Consider the following 24,577-nt stretch of genomic DNA (forward strand, 5'->3'; position numbering starts at 1 on the left):
GGAGATTTCTTGCCAAAGTGCTCATTGCCTTTTCCCCATGTTTTCAAAATATAGCAAACAGTTTTGTTCCAGTTTCAATCGTTTACATGCTTGTGAAAGGCATCTGAATGCAACAAAAGAGAACTGAGGTGGATGCAGGTTTCAAATATTCAGGCATGTTTGCAGATACACTGCATACGTTTTTGTTTAAAACATAGCTGACTTTTACTTTGTTTTAACCCAAAAATTTGAAGGCATTACCAAGCACTAAATATTAAAATAGATTTTTAAAAAATGAGTTGAATTAATTTAATATAAGCGTTAAAAGTTTTATGTACTTCCAATACACTTAAAAGTAGCTGAACTTCTATAACAACCGAGAAACCACACAGACATATGGTGATGTTTTGATAAGAGTAAATGCAGAAGTAGAGCAAGTATTGAAAAAATGTGTACTGTTCAAGTCCTTATATTTGTTTGAAAAAAAAAATGAAATAAAGTTCTGAGGAACAGTTTAGACTAATATCACTCTTAACCCCTACGGAAGCCCTAAGCGGACGTGTTTTTTTTTTTTTACAAGCCGTTTTCTCGATATAACGAGATATTATCTCGTTCTAACAAGATATTATCTCGTTATCTGGAGAAAAGGAACTTTGTTTTTTTTTTTTGTTTTTTTACTTTATTGAATGAACGTCAGAAGAAGAAGTGGCGGGTGGATGATGTGACAGCAGGTGCCGTGCGGTGTTCAGCACGGACAAATGCGCAAGGTAAGATGATTATTACATGAACACGTCACCCAAATTCATCAGTAATCATAACTAGATTATTATACTGTTGCTCCGGTGCTTTTTGGTACGTGCAGGGGCGAGAACCTGCACGCATTTGATAGAGATAACGAGATATTATCTCGTTATCTCGAGAAAACGACTTGTAAAAAAAACCAAAAACCTCGTCCGCTTAGAGCTTCCGTACACTTAACAGTTCTACAAGACAAAAGCTTTTACTCAGACAAAAAACCTAATCCTCTGAGGGGCGCTGTGGTCCTTACACCTCTGGAAAAGCTGTGCCACACCCAAGTCATGCAAAACACACGTGAACCATATAGCTTACACAGCGACCTAATGTACAAAGGTAATCCAGGGAATACTCTTAAAAAGAAAACATTTCTAATAGCCTCTTTATAAAAAAATGGAAATGTGGAAAACACAGAGATTAGTCTCAGTGTTAATCAACTGTTATTTAATTAGGAGAAACATCGCAGATTAGGGCTGAGCAATTAAATGAAATATCACCAAAACTGCAATATGGCCAAGTGCATTATCCAAATTGCATGCTTGCACATGCTTGTTTGGCACCACAGCAAAATCATTATCATTTTAAAACTTTTTTTTCAGTGAAAATAAAATGCAAAAGTAATCATTCCCGCTGACAACTCATAGTTTTTTGTTAGTTTTTTTTTTTGCAGAGTGTGCAGCCCTACTGCAGATGATGTAAAATCTAACTACAATCAGTCACGGTCACATAAAGATGTTTAAAGGCCCCCAGGACAAAAAAAATAGCTGCTGGTGCTGCCCACTCTCTGTGCAGAGTGCTGCAATATGTCATGGATCCAAATTTTATGTGAAAGACTTGAATTCAGCACATTTGTTTCAGATGAGGCATTAAAACCTAGAAATCTACCTGAAAGCCACTTTCATGTCAGTTTACTGTTTTTAACCCTTTCCTAAACAAAAGTTCAATCAAACAAGTTTGCAAATACTAATTGCAACATTTCTAGGCCCCAAGGCAGTTGGCAGCTTTACCCGTTTGGTAATGCAACCTCGTCTACAAAATAAAACAATTCCCTCCAGAATAAAATACCTACTGAGGAACACTACACTAATAATAGTATTGGCTGTCACTTAAAAAAATGTTTTTAAAGGACACCAAGGTTTACACAGGTATCCGACACTTGAATTTAATGCGTTTAAAGAACTTTTCATGATTATTTTTAACCAAATTTAAGGCTGAGCTTTGGACAAATTATCCTTTTCTTATTCAAGCATTTACTGTTTTTGTGTAAAGGTCAGTAGTATAAATGTGGTCCTGTGTAGAGGTAGTTTTTATGTAGGAGTATGATTATTAGAGTGACTCAACATTTTGCCAACAGATAAGTGCAAGTATAAATTAAAAAGGCCAGTATTAGATTCAGTGGTAGTTTCACAGATACATAACATCAGAAACATGGACTTTCACACAGAAAACTTGAACCATTTTAAAAATAAGCAATGAAAAGATGTGTAAATAAAATTAGATAAAATGTTTGCAGCAAATAAGACCTCGTAAATTCAAATTCAAGAAATTTTAATGACTTTTAAGGCCTAAATTTACATAACTGAACTTAAGACATGTTAAGGATAGTACCTCATTGTGTACCATTAATCTTAAATACTATATCCCAGGCAGTGGAATTACATATTTACAACACAGATTATGCTTAATTAACAAATTAGGTGTGTTTTAAATTTAGAAAACAGATCTTAAAATTACATTTCACTGTGACTTTGTATAAAAAAAGAAGTCTCTTGCACCATTCAGAAAGTAAAGGGCTTTATATTCTTTCCCACATTTATTTCTTTAGAAAGTGTTACATACATGTCTGCCAATGTCTGTCCACTGCATCCCAACACTGATTTAATATAAACTGAGGTGAAAAATAACCAAACATATTCCTCAAGAGCTTTGTAGTAGGGAAATGTTTTTTTTCAGTCACATTTTCACACAACTGAGAAGGCCTTGCAATAAGCTACTGACCATTTCTAACAATCTGAAAATCTGTACATTTATCTCAGAGAACTACAGTATATACACTTGACGTGATCATGAGTTAACAGAACAGGTGTTATCTGAATGCTTTCATAATATAATAATGTCTACAAAAACAACCCCCTTGGTTCTGATGTGCACTGCTTAAGCTTGTTTTTATCTGAATGCTAATTTCATTTCTAAATTTCTTCATTTTGGCAACTTCAAAAACAAACAAAAAAAAAGTAATACTATAGTTTTGGGAGAAAGAAAAATACTGGTACAGCTTGTGAAAATACAAAGTAATTTGCTGAAGCTATGTTAAAAAGGTGCTCAGTTAAACTAACTTCCGAGAAGCAGTTTGCTGTTGTTGGTGTCTGATGGGAAGAGGTCAGGCAGGGTGGTGGTGCACACTGGTCTCCCCAGGACCACCACAGGTCTGAGGTACTGAAGCTGCTTGATAGCCAGGTCCCCACACCCAGCCAGGGCTTTGTCCAAGATGGACTTCAAGTTTTGGACTGATGTGAAGTCTCCAGTCATAGCGTGGGGCTTCAGCAGTGGGGAATGAGTGCGTCTGTTGCGGGTGTGCGAGATTCCCAGCTGGTTGTTCTCTTTGACCGAACAACTGCGCCGGCGTTTCACTGCCGCGTTTGGGTCTTTCGGCGTTGACTCTTGTATGAACCTCAGAAATGAGGACTCAAAGCCCATCGGCTTGTAGGCGGCGATGTCAAAAGGGCGTTGAGGAGGGCTGCACGGCTGAGGCGGAGAGTCTTTCAAGTTTGCAGGCGGTTCAGACAGTTCGTTTTTACGTTTTAGTGGCTGGCGAACGGGAGGAGCTGGCAGCGCAGCTGACCCGTTCACCATTTTACCACCGTCCTTGATGCCTGACACGTCTTGGAAGCCCTCCTCGGGAGTAAAGCGCAGTGAGCATGGTGGCGAGAGGTCAACAGTGAGGGTGCGAAGAAGAGGTTTGATTTGATCCAAACTTAATCTCTCCTCCTGTTTCTGAGTGTTCTGTGTCGCTGCAGACGAGTCTTCAGTGTGAGCGCCGGTGCTCGCCTCCCCGTAGAGCACCTCATCTGCGCCAACAAGGACGCCATTTCTCTCAACAGGTGGCGGGTCCTCCTCTTCCTCCTCTGGGAATCCCAGAGGATCGTGATTATCTTCCTCCTGTGTTTCTACCTTGATGGAGTGTAAGCTCATGGGTGCGGGCTGCCCTTCTGTGTTTTCCGGCTCCGTCTGATACTCCATTTTGCGAACGCCATTAGGGGAACACGCTCCTGTAGGTGTTGGTCTGGCCGACTTCCTCTGAATCAGCTCCTCCAGCTGCTCAGCGGTATAAACCAGCTTATCTTCATTCTTGACAAAGTCTTTCTGACGCATCCGGTGAACCCTCAGGTAGTGGCGGTGCAAGCTCCCCATGTACGTGACGACAGAGTCACAGTCCTGAACCATGCATGGGTAGGCAACGCGCAGGCAGCGGTCTTGGCACATCTGTAGTGCTTCTTCGTGTGATCTGAAGACAAAACGGTTAAAATAATTTCTTTTTTCTTTTTTTTTTTCAGAGACTTTCTTCTCCACAGCAGCCTCCTCACTCAATTCCTCCGACTGCTCCTCAGTCGCTTCAGGCTTTGGGCTCGAGCTCTCGTTCTCTGTCGTCGTGGTTGAACCAGGTTCTTCTTTCTGAGGACTCTGCGGTGCAACGATAAGCTTCTTTTGGCATCCAGAAATGGACTTTTTGTGAGTGCTCTGCAGACGTACCACCAGTGAATCGTAGTACTCACAGTGACTATAAAGTGTATGTTTTTTAAGTGCATCATCGTGGGTGAACACTCTGGCACAGCCTTCAAACTTGCACCTTATCAGCCCTGGCGGCTGCGAGTGGACGTCACGAGTGTGACGGACCAGGCTGCTTTTAAGGTGGTACGAAGCATGACAGTTGGCAAAGTGACACTTGTATTGGGGCTGGGGTTCATCCGAGTTTGCTAGTGGCCTTTTCTTGGCGGGCTCTTTTCTGACTTCTGGACTGTCATGTCCATCAAAATCTTTTTCCAACAAGAGCTGAGAGCGATTGTAGTGATGTACTAACTGCAGGTGGCGCACGAGGCCGCCCTGCGTGGAAAAAGCTGCATCACAGTTTTTTGCTACACAATGAAAGGGCTTACTGAATTTATCCAAGATATAGCAGAGATTACTTTTGGCGACCAAACGTCTTGTAGTTCTGACCTGTTGTGTGGTCCGAGCTTCACCCTCTTCCTCCTGCTTGTTGTCTTCCTCTTTGCTCTCTGCTCCGTCCTCTCCTTCCTCTTCAGATGGAGAATGATTGTCAAACTTTTTTCCGTTTTCGCTCACCACTGTTGAGTTTTTTTTCTCCGGTTGGCGTTGCACTTTGGGGACCTCTTTCTTCCACACTTTTACGGCGTGGTTTGCCGGGTGCTGAGCTGTGTGCTTTAAAGCGTCTTTGTTTCCCTCGAACCGTACCGACGCGCAGCTTATTTTCTCCACTAAATTCTCATTCAGGTTGTGAAAGTGAATATAGTGGGCCTTCAACACGTGCTTTTCTCTGTGACTCTTTGAACAAAGCTGGCACACGTAAGGCTTGAAAGATGTTGTTTTCAAAGACGTCAACCTTTTCGCCTGTTCAATGGTACGACCGTGTTTGGTGTTGTAGTGTCGCAATAAGCTGTAACTCTGAGCAGTCCTAAAGCCGCACGTTTTTACCTCACAGACATACGGCTTAGCAGTAGCTAATGACTCACCGCTGCTTTCTTCATCGGCTGATAAAGATTCGGTTTTGATTTTTAGCTTTTCCTCAGGCCGCTTCTGAAGCAGCACGACAGGAGGCTTTGCCATGATGGCCTGATGAAGAGCTATTAGGGAAGCATTAGGCTCTGGGTTGGGCTGAGGGGGCTCGCCTGCCTCATCGTGAGGCGATGAAGAATTCAGGTCCAGTTTACTGAGCCCAATAAGAATTTCATTTAGAGCATCCCCTTTTGTTTGAGGGCTTGAAGAGCTTGTGTCATTGTTTTGGGGATAAGAGGCTACTTTTCTTTCTTTACAAGCCTCTACAGGTTGAAATGTTGAGAGCTCGTTTTGTCCCTTTTCCTCAGCATCAGGCTCAGTTTCAGTCTTTATCCCTTTGGACTTTGAGCCCCGATCTTTGTCATGTTTGTGTTCTTTGTTCTCCAGTTTAAGGTGTTCTGGGTGGGCACATTTCAGATGCCTCTGGACATCTCTCGCTCTGGAGAAAGTCATGCCACACTTCTCAAAACCGCAGGTGAACTTACTTCCATCGAAACACACGGCCACCGAGGTAATTGTAGCTTTGGGCTCCTTGCTATCAGACGTTTGAACAGAGGAGGCACAACTTACTGAGGCAGTGTTCAGAACATCCCCATTTACAGTCTCTTCTGTAATAACTGGCTTAATAAGGCGGGGTGGTGCTTCAATGACCGTCTTAAAAAGTTTCCGCTTTGCCTTCCTCTGAGCCTCAAAGTCCTCTTCAGAGAAGGTGATATTGTGCGTGGATAAATGCTTTATGAATTCTTTTTTGGATAAATAGTATTTTCTACATTCGCCGCTAGAGCAGGTAAACGCTGCGTCTCTGAAATGCTGCGCTTCATGGTGATAGATTTGTCCCAAGTCGGAGTAAGTGACGTAACAGCCTTTGAGCTCACACTGGTAGTTGAGGTGATAGCCATGGGTCTGTTTGTGCGTGACAAGTTCATTGGAAGTGCAAAACGTAGCGCCACAGCCCATAACCATACACGCGTAAGGCCGATCACCATAGTGCACTCTTCGGTGTTTGCGGTGATGGTGTGCAGAGACGAAATGGCGTCTACAGAAAACACACTTCTCCCGCTTGTCTCTCATCTGATGAAAATGTTTCACATTCTCGTCACCTTTGTGCTCCGACTTTAAGTGGACATATAAGTACTTTGAATGTTTGAAAATCCGAGTGCACCCAGTTCCCGGACATGGATACTCATCCCTGTTCTGCAAAGTGAAGTGTTGGTCAATGTATTCGAATGTTACGTGCTCGTCATCGTCCGCATTCTTCTCCTTCACGGTTTTGGCTTGTTGCACAATATGGTGCAGCACGTCTGGATCGTGTGTGGATTTGTAATACAGCATTAAAGAGGGGTCGATGGTGATCTCACCTGGTTCAATGTCATCGTCCTCATCCGCCTCTTTTGGCCCCTCCTCTTTCTTTATGTTGTTTTTGTCACGTGTTTCTCTCTGCACGTGTTCTTTTATGTGAGGAACGAGCTCCTTTCTGCTACTAAACTTTGCCAAGCACACGGGGCAGGGGTGGCTGTTGTCCTCTCCATGTCTTTTGGAGTGGTGAATGATTTGGGTGTCAGTGACCGACCTTTTACAAATCAGACAGCAGAACGTGTGTTTCTTAGCGTCTGATTCTTCTTGGATTTCTGTCAAGTTAGAAAACGGCTTTTTATCTTGCTGCTCATGATCATCAAGACCTCCATTTATTCTCTTTTCAAACTCAGATTCTACTTTCACTGTGATTCCCAGGGGCTCATGTTGTTTACCCTTCTCTCGTTTGTCTACTGCCTCCTCCTCTTCCCCCTCTGACTCCGGTATCAACCCCAGAAGGGAGATGCAGTGATACTTTAGAGTTTTCCAGTCCCAGAATTCAGGGTCAAAAGGCCAATATGCTTTCAGAGCTAGTAGCAACTCGCAGCGTAGTGAGTTGGGAATGACTTCGTCTTCCTGGTCATGCTTTTGGTCTGGGCGTAAATAAAGTTCCTGTAGGGATCCAAAAACCTCCTGGCTGGGGCCAAGCAGGAACTCAGTGAGAAGGCAGGCACGCAACACTTCGAGGTCCCCTGGAAGAAGGCAGGACACTGTCTTACAGACAGAGATCCTTGTTTCTGAGTCATCCTGCTTTGGAAGTTGAAGGGCTTTGACACAAAGTTCTACTGAAGCAGGTACTCCGACTTCCTCCGTCTGAAAATAGAGAGATATATTATTAGTATTATTACCTTCAAATAATCATGGGGACTTTTTTTTTTTTTTTTAAATCACACTTTAATATTCATCAAGTTCTGAAACGATGTACGTGAAATGTCTCTGAAATACAAAGTGCAAAGTTAATTAATACATTAAAACAAGGATAAGTTTTCCTTGTAATGTTTACCGACGTTAAAAACAAAGTTAAATACAGTTTCACAATGTCCACCTAGTCCAAAAAGAAAATGGTCTATTTTGAAGACGATCTGCTTTCACTCTTCTTTTCCACCTTGTTATGTCTCCATTATCATTATACCATAACAAACATCAAACATCAGAGACTCTTTTGTTGTTTCCTTTTAAGGAAATGTCCTTCAATGGCCTTTTTTTATTGGCTGGGACCAGCAGCTCGATAGTCCGCTCTATTGGTTGGCTGGACGATCACTTAGTTGATCTGCTGGTTGATCGGCCCACAGAAATTTTCCCACCTTTTAAGAGCCACTGTTTACACCACTGTTTACACATGTAAACTGGTAAAAAGGGGCAACGTGGATGCATTTGCATACGTGGCTGCAGCGAATGCAAATTTGCACTTGTTTTCATCTGTTATCGAGGTAATTAGCATATTTTTTGTGGTTTTTGTGATGGAATGGAAATGCAAACAGGTAACTTGCTTAGAAAGCGCTTAGTTACTGAGTTTAGTTTTGTAGCTCCTTAGTAACTAGAAGTCAGTGGTTGAAACGTCAGTAGCGGTGGTGGGAGCGGCTGTGGCTGAGAAGGTACAGCGAGTCATCCACTGGCACCTTGTACAGATGTACTAGCAACTGGTGTATGAATGTGTGTGTGAATGGGTGAATGTGAGATGTAGTGTTAAAATACTTTGAGTGATTGTAAGACTGGACAGATGCTACACAACTACAAGTCCATATACTATTTATATACAGTAACCAAAGCACCAACAAACATCCAGCATAAAAATGGATAGTATGACTGCTGGACTCACCTCTGTCTGAATGACCCGGACCAGGCAAAGCAAATGGTGGATGGTTTTGGCAATGGCACCTAGCTGAAGGCATCGTTCCAGAAGAGACATCAACGAGGGGTCGATCCTCCTCTGAAGTTTACTCCACAACAGAGTCAACTCCCTTTGGGTAAAAAAGACAAGAACATTCACATTTTCTCTCTCTAAAGTATACTCACACCTGAATGATCTCTGACGACCACAACAATAACCAAAAAAAAAACAAAAAAAAAACTTATTTGATCAGAGATCTTCCATGTTTCGATTTGACATAAATACATAATTTACAATACATACAGTGCACCTAACCTCTTGGCCCCAAACAGGGACTACTCACCACGAGCAGTAAGTGCTCTGCTGCTGGAGCTGCTGCGTTAGGAAAGTTGTGCACAAGATGAAGGCGGTGTTCTCCTCCCCCTCAGTCTCCAAATTACACGTGATCTCCAGAACATCCTTACAGTCAAGTCTGGATATCTGTTCAGGGAAAAAACACAGTGTTGACTAAGGAAAAAAAACAACACAACACATAACATTCCCTCCAGGCATTATCAACCAGCAATATTTCACTTCTCAACATCAAGGGAGCGACTGTGCTTAAGTTAACATTTTAATTGATCCTTCGCAGAGCTCCGCCCTTTTGTGATGGTCTGTCAAAGTGTCTGAGCTAGCACAGATTCTACTGTCACTGACCCTCAGAGAAATATTGTCTAGGCCAATTTTTGGAACAATGACAAATAAAATGAAGCATGCAGCAAGCAATATTAAGCATGTTAAAAATCAATCAAAAATGTTGCATATTCAGAAATTCCATACATAACTCTCAGGGTTAGTTGCAAATGTCGTTGCAACACCAACCATTTCAGAATATACTGTGGTTTCACAGTATTACAGAATTGTTGTTATTGCCAGTCATAATAGCCTTTAAAGGAATGAAAACTGAAGGGTTAGTTTTGTTTGAACAAATGTTTTGTCGCTATAATTAAGACATGAAACCATTTATCTGGTATCTGTAAAAAGGCTCTCACTTGAAAGTAATTAAAATAAAGGTGAAATTCTCTGTCCAATTGCATATTTTTTTATTATCATAGATAAGCAAATGTGCAGGGTATGATAACTTTCATTATGAGTTAAATTAAAGTGGTATACCTCTGCAACCTTAGTTGCAAAATACAGTACAGAATGACTGTATGCCAATTAACACTATTTAGGCTCCTTCATAATGTTAAAAAAGACAGGATAATATCCAAAGAAAAAAAAAAAGCTTTTTTTTTTTTTTTTGCAAAAGCTGTTTTTTTTTTTTGGTTTTTTTTGGGTTTTTTTTTACCAAATTCTTAAAATACTGTGTAAAAGTGTTTCACACTAGTCTTGGGAGTATCAGAACATCATTAGTGATTTGTGGGTTTTCAAAGCCGAACTGAGCAAAGGAAGTCAACACAAGAAACAATGTGTTCAAGCACTAAAAATACTACACATCAAAATAACACATATGAAACATTTAACATAAATTATTTAACTGTTGTCCATTATATGCATCACGAAAAGGACTTATCTATCACTTGCACATAACAGCAAAAGACTGACAAGGTTCAACTTGAACCTGCAGTGTGCTTGAGATCCCCTTTGCCTGCATTCATCACCTTGACTCTGTGAATTTTGTCTATCCCTCTTCCACCTCCTGACCATAACAAAATACAAACAGGATGAGTGAGCGATGCAGAGGAGAGCGAGCAAAGTTACTTAACGGAGAGATCCTAGGGGGTTCCTGCAGGGGAGAGCAGCCTGAACAATCAGCACACACAAGATGTGAGCAATAATACGGATTTAAACAATTCATGTGTACCACTAGAGAGTGGAAGCTCATTAAAAAAACGTCAGTGTGATAAGTGCATGTAAACAAATGTGAATTTGCTTCAAAGTTATATTAAACAATTTCACATTACACCTCATTTTAGTGGGACAACTAATAATTGTACTGAATTTCCAGATGTTTCCAGATGATCTTTTTAGATTAGAAAATTGTGTTGACCTCCAGTTGGGTGCATGATCCTTCACTTGCTCTGAAAACACACTAACTGTAAACCAGACACACAAGGTTTTCAACTAACAGCATACCAATAAAAGGTGAGGGAGTCGGAACAGACGGCTGTACAGACGCAGGACTAAACAATGAGAAACATGTCGGTGAGTATAAGGAGGACTTCAGAGTGTACACCTGCAAAACAAGTATCTGTGGTTTAATAAAAAACAAGTAAATAAATGCACACATCATTTCCCAAGTGAGTGACACCTCACTTTTCTTATGATTGGAAAACCCAGTGATGTGACCAAATCTATTCGGTGCCCCAATCTTAAGATCTCTGAAGCCTTTTCAAACTCTTTAAAGTTTTTTGAGCTCTCAAACTGAATGCCAGAAGGCTCAATTTGCATGAGAATTTGGGGCTCTATTTTTGGAGACATTGCAAATAAACTTTATAAATAGACACCTCTTTTATATTTATTATAGAAAAGGTTTGACTTGCAAATAGGTCGCATTTTTATTCATTGCTTTAATAATATAAAATTTATATTACCAAGAGGAAATGAACTGCTCTTCTGGTGTGCGTGTGTTTGTGTGTTTGTGTGTGTGTGTGTGTGTGTGTGTTCTTGTTTGAGTCAGCTTATGTGTTACTGAATGCTGACAATAGATGCTGTATCTGGACTTGAACGGAGAGCTCTGAGATACCGCAGCCTGCTGTGACCCTCAAAACTTCCTGTCACTACCATGTGTCTATTCATATAGCAACAGTGTGTTGAGCAGAAACTTGTAATTTCAAACGTTTAAACTCTAAACTTGCTGTTGTAAATGACGAAATAAACTAGTTCAGTTATCCATTGGAACCATTCAGTCATAACTTTGCAACATGTAGTTTGCCTGTGATCAGTAAGAAATATGAACTGGTTAAACTCCATTTCCGTCTTCAGGCTGACACTTGCAGTCTAACTGATTTCATTGGGGGATGAGGATTCTATTTTCCCAAATCAATCACTAGAGAGCAATGTATCCACATAAATCTGACCACATTTTAAAGACCCAGTGAAATGAAAAACACATTTTCCCTATTTAAATCCTGTTTCCCCGTGCTAATGATTAATTCTTGTTATATCCTAAATATGTTTTAAAAAATATTACATCATCATAATAATATAACAACATAATAATACATCAAAATGTCCTGTCTTTTCTCTTTCTATTAAACGAGTAAATACGGTTGCAAATGTTTGATGACTCATCCTGCACTCAGGGCTGTTTACAAAAGTTCATCCAATCATATCAGACTTTGGTCAACTACCTATTCACATCAGTCATTTAAAATGCACAAGAGATATGTGTTTGGATAACAATGGGCAAAGCTCTGTGGATCACAATCAAATGTAGGTCACGAAATAGTATCGGGTGCTCATGAAAGACAGGATCCAACAGGATAAGACGAGAGGAAAATCCAAGCACTCCAAGAGTATGAGAACGTGAAAAACGAAGAGGAATTACATTAAAAAGCCTTTATTATAGTGGCTAAATCCTTAAAAAAGCCAACATGTTTCGACCAAACACCAGCCTTTGTCAGAGCTTCAAAAACATCTGCATTGTTGATGTAGCCCCGCCTATATAGTGGCAGGACCACGTAGTCACATGATAGACAGGTAAAAGCTGAGTGAATAATATATACACATATATCACACTGACCATACATCCATCAAGCCACCAGCTGTCCATAGACAAATTACAGGAAACATGAAAAATCAATATCATTAAGGGCAGGATTACTACACGCATCCAGCTGATGGATCCAAAAAGACTCCATTTGATTAAGTTTTTGTATTCTGTTCTCCCCTCTGACCAAATGCTTAATGTTTTCAATGCCCTCGATGCGCAACAGAGTGTCATTAGAGTTATGAAGTTCATAAAAATGTCTAGCTATGGGGTAATCACAGCTTTTAGTCCTGATAGAATATTTATGCTCAGCGAGGCGATCCCTAAGACGTCTTTTAGTGCAGCCTACATAGAAAAAACCCTCTAAACACGGGCAGGTAAGGCGGTATATGACAAAAGTTGTGTTTCAATTAATGAAATCAACCTGTTTATAAGTCTTATCTGTATGACCATCAGTAAACTCTTTTGTCTGCACAACATTACTACAGTGAGGGCAATGCATACACTTAAGAGTGTCAGGTGGTTTGGCCAGCCAAGTATGCTCTTTATCTGCTGGAAGATGCGAGTGCATAAGTTTGTCCCTAAGAGTGGGGGCGCGCCTGAAGGAAATAACAGGAGGTTCAGGAGGAACTTTACTTAACATCCAATCAGTCTTAATAATGGCCCAGTTATTTTTAATGATATGTTTGATCTGTTAAGCATGCGTGCTGTTTGTGGAGACAAAACATGGAAGAGGCTGATGTGAAGGCTGATGACTGGTGTTCTTCTGTAGAAGTGAGCGACGCTCAAGGGACTGTGCTCTATTAAAAGCCTGCTTTAAAACCCTTAGTTTGTAAGCTCTGTTAAGAGAGCAATTTGACATAGCCCGGGCCTGCTCAACAAAATCCATCTCAATATCACAAATACGTCCAAGACGTTGAAATTGGCCATATGGGACGTTTTCTTTAAGATGGTGAGGGTGGAAAGAATCTGCTCTGAGGATGGTGATAGGTGCAGTGCTTTTTCTAAAAAGCGTGGTATGTAGCTGGCCCTCAGTGCCCTTAAAAATAGTGAGGTCCAAAGAATTGATGTTGTGCTGGGAGTAATCAATAGATAACTTCATATTGCTGTTAATGGAGTTCAAATATTTATGAAAATCCAGCAGTTCAGTCTCGGTTCCATCAAAAATGAAGAATATATTGTCAAAATAACGGCCGTACCAGGTGATGCAATGATGGAAAGGATTATCTGGATGCAATACATACTCCTCACCCACAAACCCAAAAACAGACAAATGTTTAGAAGGTTTTACAGCTAACTCAATAATCTTTTTTTTTTTTTTTAATCAAATGGTGATTTTTATATTTTCAAATCATTTGAACTTTTCTGCAATCAAGTACCCCCTGGCAACTGCATAAGTCCAAATACCCCTGGTTGGAAAACACTTTATAAGTCTATTCTTAGACACCTGTTTTTGTAGCAGACTCTACGATAATCAGAATCATCTCAGTGACTGAGAGACACAGAATTTAGTGCTTTGTGTTTTACGGGCTGGTTTGGCCACTTGTCACTTACATACTTTGCCACACTGTTGTCGATGCTACCTACTGAAGTACGCGAGAACCATCGCTGTTGTAAAACATTTCACTGACAAAAATTCTGTGCTCAAACGGTGTGATAACAGCAACCAAAAGTCTAGTGCAAAAATGACAAAGTGTCGTCATACCTCCATGATGGCCTCTTCACTGGGCAGCAGGTGACAAAGCAGGGAGACATAGGTTTGACGAAATGTAGCTTGATTGGAGATAAAGCTGCATTCAGTGCACGCTTTGGCCAGCACCACTGCCTTGGCCACTTCACCCATCTTCTCTAGGTGCTTCACTCGCATCTCCATGAAGCCCTCGCCCTCCAAGCTGATGTATGCATCAACTGACGACAGAATGCAAAAAAGATCTGCTGAGCAATCTACCACGAAAACGTGAGATAAACACTAAAACCTGAGCTTTCATGTCCAATGGAAATAGCGTTTATAAGTCGGCTAGATTCTGACCTTCTTCTGTGTTGGTGGGCTGGCCGGTGAGGAGCGATGTAAGGACAGGGTTGTTCCACGCTCCTCCCTCTCCTGTGATCTGCAGTAAAGCTTGAAGGTCTGTGCTTCCGTACTGTAACAAGGTATCATGGGCATTCTGCAATAGATAAACACGCAAAAAGTTAGATTTAAATAGAATGACAATGATGAAATGATAATGATAATTATTTCAGTACAATTTTTCTTGATATAAGATATAATAAATATTTGATTAATCCTTATACAGTTAAACCACCCATACGCCCGTAGAGGGGGGCGGTAATCAGTTGCCACCTGCTATTAACCAGAAAAAGAAGAAGGAGGAGAAGTAGTCGCAGTAGCAGTGAAAGAAGAAGATGAGACCGGCCGCTAATGTGTAAGTTAACACTGTGATGCATATAACATGCTCATGAAGTCATTTTTAGTCTGATAGTTTTAATCACTAACTATCTGCTAAAAAAATAGCAGAAATTAATACTGTGGGAGTAAAACATGGACAGAAAGTACTGACCACATTGAGATTTTGTTTTTGTCTATTTCATTTGTTTACATAATCAGCTTAAACACATTTTAAACCATCTGTACAGAGTGTGACATTCTCCTGACTAGAATTAAGATATTTTTGTTGTTTGTTAGCTTTAAGGGTGTCCCAATCATGTTTTTTGCCTTCAATCCAAATAATTTAATATTTAATGTCTGGCAATACAGAGTCCTGATCCTGTACTTCTAACTTCCAAGATAATACAGCTGCACACTTCACACTTTAAGAAGGCTTCTTAAAGTTTTTCAGTTATTTAAAAAATACCTGCATCCAAACGGTTCCCTAATCTTTGTTTCTTAGCCTTTTATTGTTATTTATTTATTTGACAAAGCAGAGTATAAAATGACAAGCCTATCTTTAATCTTTCTGGCCACGTCTCTGTCTCAAGGACACTGCTCTGTCCCTTTAGGAGAGTATTCTCCAGTGTTTTCTTTGCGTTGGTGCAGACTGGCCTGTTTGGTCTTGTCTTGCTGTTAAAACTTTCACTTTACTCATGCAAACTTTCACTCTCTGAAATGTCCACTTTGTGCTAAAGGGTTTTAGGTTTTAGGAACCCTTCAGCAGAGGAAACTCGTACATGTCATTTTTGTCAAGGTCAGACATTTTAGGGTACATAAACAAAAGAAAATCACATTTTTGAGTGGAAGTGGACTTAAATTTGTGGACCCAATTCATTTACTTTAAACAAAGCAAAACATTAGTCTTTTGAAGACCACAATAAAAATCAATCACAGCTCAGCTCCAGCTGCCCAGTTTTTAAATTACTTTTCCTTTGTTGTCAACTCTGCTGCCAAACATGTAACATTTTCCCTTTTTTTAAAAACAGATTAACATCAAACAATGTCACCATTGCAATTTATTCAGGCAAATACTATACACTGGGCTTTTTTGTTACAGTGACTAAGCAGGGAACAATCTAACAGCAAAGAAAATTACTACTTTTTAAAGCCTATATCAATTAGTCGCCTCAGGGTTCGTGCAGACAGACAGGAGGAAGTCAAATTCAAGGACTTTCAAGGACTTTCAAGTACTTTTTCAAGCACTGTTGCAGGAAAAACTGTGCAAATTTGTAAATAGAGTGAAACCTGCTACCAGGGCCTAAAATCAAATTATTATGGATTAGCTAGTGAAATTATTAAAGCATGTGATTGGCAAAAAAAAGCAACAAAGAAAGCAAGAAAATATACAGAGTGCAGAACAGAGTGAAGCAGCCCCCCACCTCCCTGCAACCAATAAACTCACAAAATCCATTTAACACATCTACCATCAACAGTCAGTCACAAACACCTGCCGATTTACGGCCAACTGACCAGGAACCAGTAACCTGAAAAATCTCACAGACAGCTGACGAGTGTATGCGATGAGTGAGTGTATTGTAGGCTCATGAAACATCCAGGTGCTGATTATTTACTGGCTTTAACAAGCCATTGGTGCTCATTAGGCATCAGCAAAAATGTGTGACCACAGCCGTTCTTTGCTCCTTGGTTTAAAACTTTTATCAAATACATTTCATAAATACTTTATCATTCTGTCCTCCTCTTGATTACATGCAAGTACTTTTTGAAGGACCAAGTTCAAAAATGTCTGATTTTCCATGTATTCCAGGACTAACATTTCTGAGTGTCAAATTCAAGTACTCCAAGCACCTCAAGTACCTTGTACGAACCTGTTGTCTGTATGCCAGTATAGTCACAAGTTTGCATGACTCTTTTTACAATTGTTTATCACAGTTTTATTTGTTTGTAAGTTACCCTCTACCATTGATGAGTTAAAGGTCATAAATACCACAGCTTTAAACTAAACACGGGGCAAACAGAAACCTAACATCTACACTAGCACAGGGCTTTTTTTTCTCTTGGAGCCTCCTATCAGAGGACTTTTGATAACACCTGCTGAGGCACGAACAAGCACAATGGCCTTTTCTTTCCCCCACTATTCTGTATGATTTAAAGGTGCAAACTATCTGCAAACAGTGTTTTGAAATAAGGTCTTGTACCTGAACAGAGTGGTGGAACTGAACCCAGGCTTCAAATGGGATTTCATTGTCAGGCACTGACAGCAACAGTTCAAAACAGCTCCTGCAAGAAATAAAAACAAGATTAAGATGATTTCTGTTAATTGTGATCATTCCGGACAGTTCTATTCTTATCCCAAAAAAAAAAAAAAAAGAAAAACCGAGAAAACAGAGGCGCTGCAAGTATGAAGTCTGGACATATTAATCTCAGCTACAGTCTGTGAAACGACCTAAATTTCTGATGGCACAAGAAAGTACTCTGTTTCTCTGTATTAATGTTTTAGAAGAGTCAGCTTTACATATTCATACATTAAACATGTCAAAAAGGCTTGTCTGAAAATGAACAGCTGTGACATGTTTTTGAGGTTTTATCACATACACCTTTTACATCAGCCAGTAGTTAAATTTAACTACAATAAGGCAAATATTAAAAGATCCTCCCTGTAAGACTTAGTATTGAGCTATAACACTGAAACAACCTCTATTCTTCACGTAAGGACATTTTCAGATACAGTGTGGTCGTACCCGCAGTGTGTGGGCTTGGCAATTAACCAAAGGACATAATGAATCTCTGGCTAGCCGACCTAATTTAAGTCATGTCAGTAAATGTTCATTAAATTCTGTCAGACAGGCTGTCTTTTGCAGCAAGTACCCTTTAATGCGTCTTTAAAGGGTACATTCAGTATTTTCAACGTGGCCCCTATTTTTCATGTTTTTGTGTCTAAGTAACTGATGGGAACAAGAATTAAAGAGTATTGAGCTAGTAGGCTGCAGGCTGGCGAAACAGGCTGCAATGTAACCATTTGGGGTATGTTCGCACTGTTGATTTACGTCCACTAAAAATGCTTGTTTTTGCCACTGACAGGTCAGACTGTTAATCTAAGTAACTGACATTATGGAAAGCAGCCCTACAGAGGTAGACATTTTTGTGAAAGATCAAAATCCATTTATTTTTTTTTTTTTTTAAACCAGACACAGCCCCAAAATCACTATTGCTAAACTCACCAGACTCCATTTGAATAAACAGTAATTTTATCAGCATAAAACACACTTCACTCAAAGTCTATAGACACAAAATAGAACTCATAAAAAAACGACTAAGTTCCTCTTTCCACTGTTTTAACAATCACCAACCCTGGTTTGGTCAAAATAAACCCTTCATTCATTCAGTTAAATGTGAAAATATGCTGGCTCTATACACACTAAATTGTTTGTTTTGTAGTGGAGTCTGACGGCTTTGGCAACAGGGATTTTGAGGCTGTTTATGTTTAAATAAAAAAGACCTCACTTATTCACAAAAAGGTCCATTTCTGTCAGACACTTAAGAGGACGGGAAGTTTACACAGGTTTTTTCCGTGTTATGTTCTGTTATGATGTGAAATAACGAATAATAAAACACAAAGGAATAGGACATCAAGTCGGTAGTGGACCAGACTTTGGAGGGACTTTTTTTGTAATCTCAAAACCCCACCTCCAAAAATACCACCTAATTTAAGCTTTTCCCTGCCTCATGCGAGTACTTTGGATCTTCAAAAAAATAAACTGGAATAAAAGTCAAAACTGAGACACCTTGCAGACAAAATGGCCTTGGAACTTGGGTACGTTAATACGGCCATTATAAACAAACTGAGCCTGTCTGTGGCAAAAACAAGCACTTTTGGTGGACATAAATTTAGCGTTTGAACATGCCCTGAATGGTTACATTGTAGCCTGTTTCATGGCTGCCAGCTGCAGCAGTCTTACTCAAAACTAGACCATTTTTAAACATTGTTAATCACATTACTCACTTAGACTTAGGTCCAGGTTGAAATAGACTGAAGTTTCCCTTTATGCACAATAAGGATTACCCCTAACCCAAACTATCAATCCATTACTATCATCCAGTGCATGCTTGTGTCCTTTGTTTGTTTTTTTTTTAGAAACCGAGTTAGCTCAATTTGAATTATTACTGTTGATAAAAAATGTAATGTTACAGATTTAAAAGGAAACACAGGCGAGCTTTAACACATTCATGTCATATATGACGAGTGTTTATTTTTTATTCAGAAACTTGATTTGGTGGATAGTTTGAAGAAACCTGACATTCTCAGAACAGTACAGACTGATATTTCAGTCATCTACTGTACAGACTGAGTACAATGTCCAACGCAAATGCCAGAAATACGGCTACAAAAGGCAAACCTATAATTGCATCCTGAGTAGACAGGCCATTAAAATAAATAATTGAAGAAGCTGACCTTTTCACCTCAGTACCATAGAGTGAACAATTAAAGCATTCTACACCACAAACCAAGTGTGCACATAAGATGCACTCCCATGTTTTTGTTTCAGTACTCACAGAGCTAGTCTCTTCAACACAAGGGCCACTCTGTCTGACTCTGCAGTGAGGTGTGATCGGGCCGCAGCAAAACAGTTTATGGACAGACAGTAGACCTCCAGAAGAGGCAGACCATGCTCCATGGAGTTCCTGCTCCCAGCATAGTGCATCAGTGCCTAAAAACACACAAAAACATCACAATGTAAAGGATAAAGAGAAGTAGCAATGGGAAAAGTGAAACATTTTAAAACACAGATATCAGAGAAGATCGGATAAGAGAGACATTTGTCTCGAGGAACAGGGAGTTTCCACCTGTGGGAGACGTCAGTCTATACCTGATTGATCCCAGCTGACATTGTCTGGTGTGAGGTGCTCCTGATTAGGCCTAAGGGGACTTGACGGTACAACATATGTCAGCCCTGAACCCTCAATAGTGAGCCAATGTGCACTTAAAAACCGACTCATGCGGGGACAGGTGTGCTGTTGCATCTTTTCTTATTTTTATATTTTACAGATATTTTATGGCTAAGAGGATACTTTTACAAAAATGTGCTTTTGAAATGATTCAAGTTTAATTTCCCCGCTTCAGTCAACAAAATGCAAACTTCAAGAAGTATTTCTCTGAAGTAAGCAAACATGAAATGAAATATATGTGAGAAGTTGTGATTTTTTTTTACCTTTCACAGGCAGTACTTTTTTGTAGTAAATATTGTCTGAACTATCAACTGTCCCTAAGCATAGGACGAGTCAAATGCATGTGTCACCTGCATGTAGCCTGCTGCTACACACATTAAATCATCATCATTATCAACATCCCAGGAGTCCCATTTGCAAGACAGCAGGACTCCTGCTGGTTGCATCTACAGAGACACTAAATTAATTCCCTTCAGTCTAAATATATGGCGCCTTCTCAAAGGGAGCCAAAAATAAGGTCCCAACCCTGGAGAGCAATACCAGTGTACTAATTACATCCACACTACTTCCGACTTCGACAGAAAATAAATACTACACAAGCTTTTTGTTTGAAATTAACCCAAAAACCATTAAATATAAACAAATCAAAGAGAAGATTGTCTAGTCATTCTGCTATCTTCCAGAGTTACAGACTTTTTAGTTTAAAATGTCCTTTTTGTTTTAATATCCCTCCACTGCAGATAAACATAAAAGACACTGTCCAGGAAATTATGACAGTGTTGTAATATAATACAGTAATAATAGATCCCTAAAGTACTTAAGGGCTCAAAGAGTTTTTATATTTCTGCCGACTTTCACTTTTACATTTCCCCTAAGCATCTTAGTTACTTACTACAAAATAGGGAAGGAAGGGAGGAAGGATGAATGAAGGAATGGGAGGAAAGAAAAAAAAGATTTTGTTCTTTAAATCCTTTAAGTGGTGAAAAAAAACTTATTTTCTTAAGGTGTAATGTAAGCTCCATTTTACAAAGAAATTAACCTCATAATTTTCAAAATTGTGACCCGTTTTTTTTTTTAAAAAAAAGTGGTACATCCTTGTATTTTTACTTTCATTACTTAAGTACATACAGTAAATATCAGATACTTAAGGACTTCTTCTCAAGTAATATTCTAGGCACCTTTAACCTCTACTATAGTCATTTTCTGGTAAGAAATCTGTATTTTTACTCAAGTGTGGCTTTCAGGCACATCACCCACCACTGTCCATAGAGATCAATATCTCTTTCAATGTTGATCTGGGCAGGTGACTATCAGTTTGGGAAAACTATCAAGAGAGAGCTGGCTAATGAATTACTCTTCTATACGATCAACTTTGGCTGTTAATACGTAGATTGCGACACAGGGATGGGTCAGATGTTGTTCAGTGGGGTTGTATGGGGTACTTGTCAATAAAAAGTAAATTATAAACAGTAGATGTCTGTCGGCAAGCCCCCAGTTCGGAGAAGCAGGCTGGGGTCCAAAGCCAAAGTTAAGCAAGACAAATTATACTTAAGCCACCAAGAAAAACTCCCACCAAAGAAAAGAAAATCAGTATCAGTTGAAGTGTACTCTATGTTCAGAGTATTGTCACCGCTCTCTCTGTCTGACAGCTTATTTGGACAAGGAAGCAGTTATCTGCTTAATTTCCCCCCCTTTGCGCTTGTCAAAGCCACCAGACTCCATTTAGAAAAACAGTAGTTTTAGCTTGCTGAACACAGGAGCTGCAGGTCTGCTGCTGCGATGATCAGTTAGTTAGTTTGTGTTATTATGTGACTTTGGGAGATCTGAACGACACTTAACACCAAAATCACACAAACTAACTAACTGATCAGGCAGCGGTAGACCTGCAGCTCCTACGTTCAGCAAGAAAAAAAAAAATTCTGTTTTTCTCTATGGAGTCTGGTTTTGAAGAGATCAATATAATGGCTTAATTTTCCTATTGGAAATCACTTTATGAATTTAAAGTAGAGTACTGAAATACTCCCAGTAAAGCCTAGACTTATGCTGATATTTTTCTTTTTATGTGGGACTTTTTTTTAAGTGGCCAAAATACATTTTGTTGCTGACCCCTCCATAGTAGTACATTGCTTAGCTTCCTAGTCAGACATCAGCCTGCTTCACCTGGCTGGGGGCCGTGCCAACTGACATTTAATGTTTGTTATACACTGAAAATGTCAATGTCCAAAACCCAGATCTCTCAGATCGTCCAACCCGTTACTCCTGGCTGTCCTGCGATCCAGGCTAAGGGTCAAAGGCGATTTTGGGTTCGTTGTAGCTTTGAAACAGTTTACCCTTTACAAAAAAGGGCTCCCCCTCTATTGATGCATTCAAGGCTAAACCCACATGTTTGCTAAGGCCTTTGAGAATCCTTAAAGTTTTATTTTACATATTCATTATTAAAACTTTACTCCTCTGTGTTTTTTTTCTGCATTCACTAATTTGTGCAAGCTTACAGGACAGTATTCTTATGTTATTTCTTTTTACTGATACCATGTTAGGTTAGTATTAGTACTACTACTAGTAGTAGTAGTGGTGGTTCTAGTTGAATTATTCATTTGTCCACAAAATCTAGCTATTTTGAGACGTGCTTTATAAATACACCTAATTTGATTGATTATGGTTAAGTACCCAATACAGCCCCACATAAAAAAATCGCAACTATGCATATAGCTGTGGCTATAACTATACCTATACAACTATAGTGAAACTGAAAGCGATGGCTAATTTTTCAAACAACTCTAGAAGGTGAAACTTTAGGTAGTTTCCATATTACCAATAATACAAATAACAACACTTGTTTATAACTTGTGCTTATAATTCTATGACACTGAGTATGTGGGTTTTACAGATAAGAGTGCATCTTCTTTGTTGATAAGAGGAAAATTATAACATGTCAGATGCACAACATTGCCAGTTCATTTTAACACAAAAACAACAAAGGTGCTTGGTTGTGCAGATGCTGACACTCTGACCAAAGCTACATAAGACAATTTTAATCGGTACAACTTCTGAAATTGCCCGACATACCATCTCGCAGTCGCCGCAACTACCGTGTACAATCTGGATAAGCGATGCCGCCGCGCCCCGCACACATGCAATCATGCATGATGTGCAAACTGACACTGTCATTTGCATACAAACATCTATAAGGTTTCTTGTTTGGCCAGTATGTTTTGAATTAAGACGAAGCTAAACGAGCTATTATCTATTGGCTTACTGTAACGGCAATATGACACTCGTTTGTCAATTACATTATCATTAGCGCAATGATATTGACTTCAATTGTTTTCAAATGACATGCCTATGTGAATATGAATAAAAATACAAAAGGTGCAACAGCCTTCTGGTTGTGGACCAGCCCTAACTTGACTAGAGGGCCAGCAGCAGCCGTCGCAGATAAGCTAGCTTGCAGGCTGCGAGAAAAACAACCCGGAGTGAGCTAACGTCAAGCTAACAGTAGCTTCGATGTTACACAGTATTACCTGACAGAAGTTGTCGCAGTACTCCGTGGAGGATGCCGTGGATATTTCTTGTTGCCTGAGCACGTCCTCAAAGGCTCTCAGCGTGGCCAGCAGGGTCTCCATCGCGACTAAAGTCTCCTCGGCCGTGTCCAGGCTCCATTCGTGCTCTGGCTCGACATTATTCTCCGCCATCTTCGCTCTCCGCCACGGCGCGTATGCAGTGCAGTCTGACGCCGCCTTCAAGTGCTGTCGGAATATTTTAATGTGTCAGCCAAACCTCACCTGCATGACCCGAAAACATCATGAAAAGAGGGGGTGTCTATCACAAATGTGACGCGAAGTTTATTGATTTTATTTATTTAAGGTTATTGTTATTAACTGTTATTGTGTTATTCGACCTTAAAAAAAAATGCAACCCTTAGTTCGTTAATTTGAGTGAACATCAATTCCATTCAAATACTAATACAATTTATTAGTTTTTTCCAATCCTGCTGTCTCCTGTCATAATAATAATAATAATAAAATTAATATAATAATAATAATAATATATGCAGCATATTTATATTTATTATTATAGCTTGTAACAATGATTTAACTTCTGATGCCTGTTTCATTTTATGTCCATATAGTCTATAATTATTTCTGATCACAACATCAATTAGTTCAATTCAATTCAATTCAATTCAAAACTAATACAATTTATTAGTTTTTTCCAATGCTGTCTCCTGCCATAATAATAATAATAATAATAATAATAATAATAATAATAATAATAATAATAATAATAATAATAATAATAATAATATTATATGCAACATTATTATATTTATTATTATAGATTATCACAGTAACAATGATTTAACTTCTAATGCCTGTTTCATTTTATGTCCATATAGTCTATAATTATTTCTGATCAAACATCAATTCAGTTCAATTCAGTTCAATTCAATTCAATTCAATTCAATTCAATTCAATCAAATACTAATACAATTTATTAGTTTTTTTTTTTTCCAATCCTGCTTTCTCCTGCCATAATAATAATAATTATTATTATGTTTACTATTATTATTATTATTATATTATTATTATTATTATTGTTGTTGTTGTTGTTGTATTTATTATAGCTTATAAAAGGGTACCAATGATTTAACTTCTGATGCACGTTTCATTTTATGTCCATATATTCAATACATATTTCTGATCAAAACATCAATTCAGTTCTAATGCTAATAAATTAAATTAGTTCTTGCTTTTTTTTCTCATTGTTGTTCCAATCCTGCTGTTTCCTCATAGTCTATAAA

At 39.2% G+C, this 24,577-nt stretch overlaps 1 protein-coding gene across 1 annotated transcript; it reads right to left on the minus strand.

The window, feature by feature from the left end:
• Positions 1 to 2,326: 2,326 nt before the first annotated feature.
• rlf (RLF zinc finger) lies at positions 2,327 to 23,534 on the minus strand (the record flags this gene model as incomplete). The annotated part of the gene is made up of 8 exons (XM_042500447.1): positions 2,327 to 7,731; positions 8,738 to 8,879; positions 9,093 to 9,229; positions 14,149 to 14,351; positions 14,473 to 14,608; positions 17,028 to 17,109; positions 19,384 to 19,538; positions 23,298 to 23,534. Coding segments are annotated over 8 exons (5,718 nt in total), but the record flags the coding sequence as incomplete, so codon positions are not given.
• Between the last annotated feature and the right edge of the window lie 1,043 nt (positions 23,535 to 24,577).

Source organism: Plectropomus leopardus, chromosome 14, assembly GCF_008729295.1.
Source record: "Plectropomus leopardus isolate mb chromosome 14, YSFRI_Pleo_2.0, whole genome shotgun sequence".
Taxonomy (NCBI): Eukaryota; Metazoa; Chordata; class Actinopteri; order Perciformes; family Serranidae; genus Plectropomus; species Plectropomus leopardus.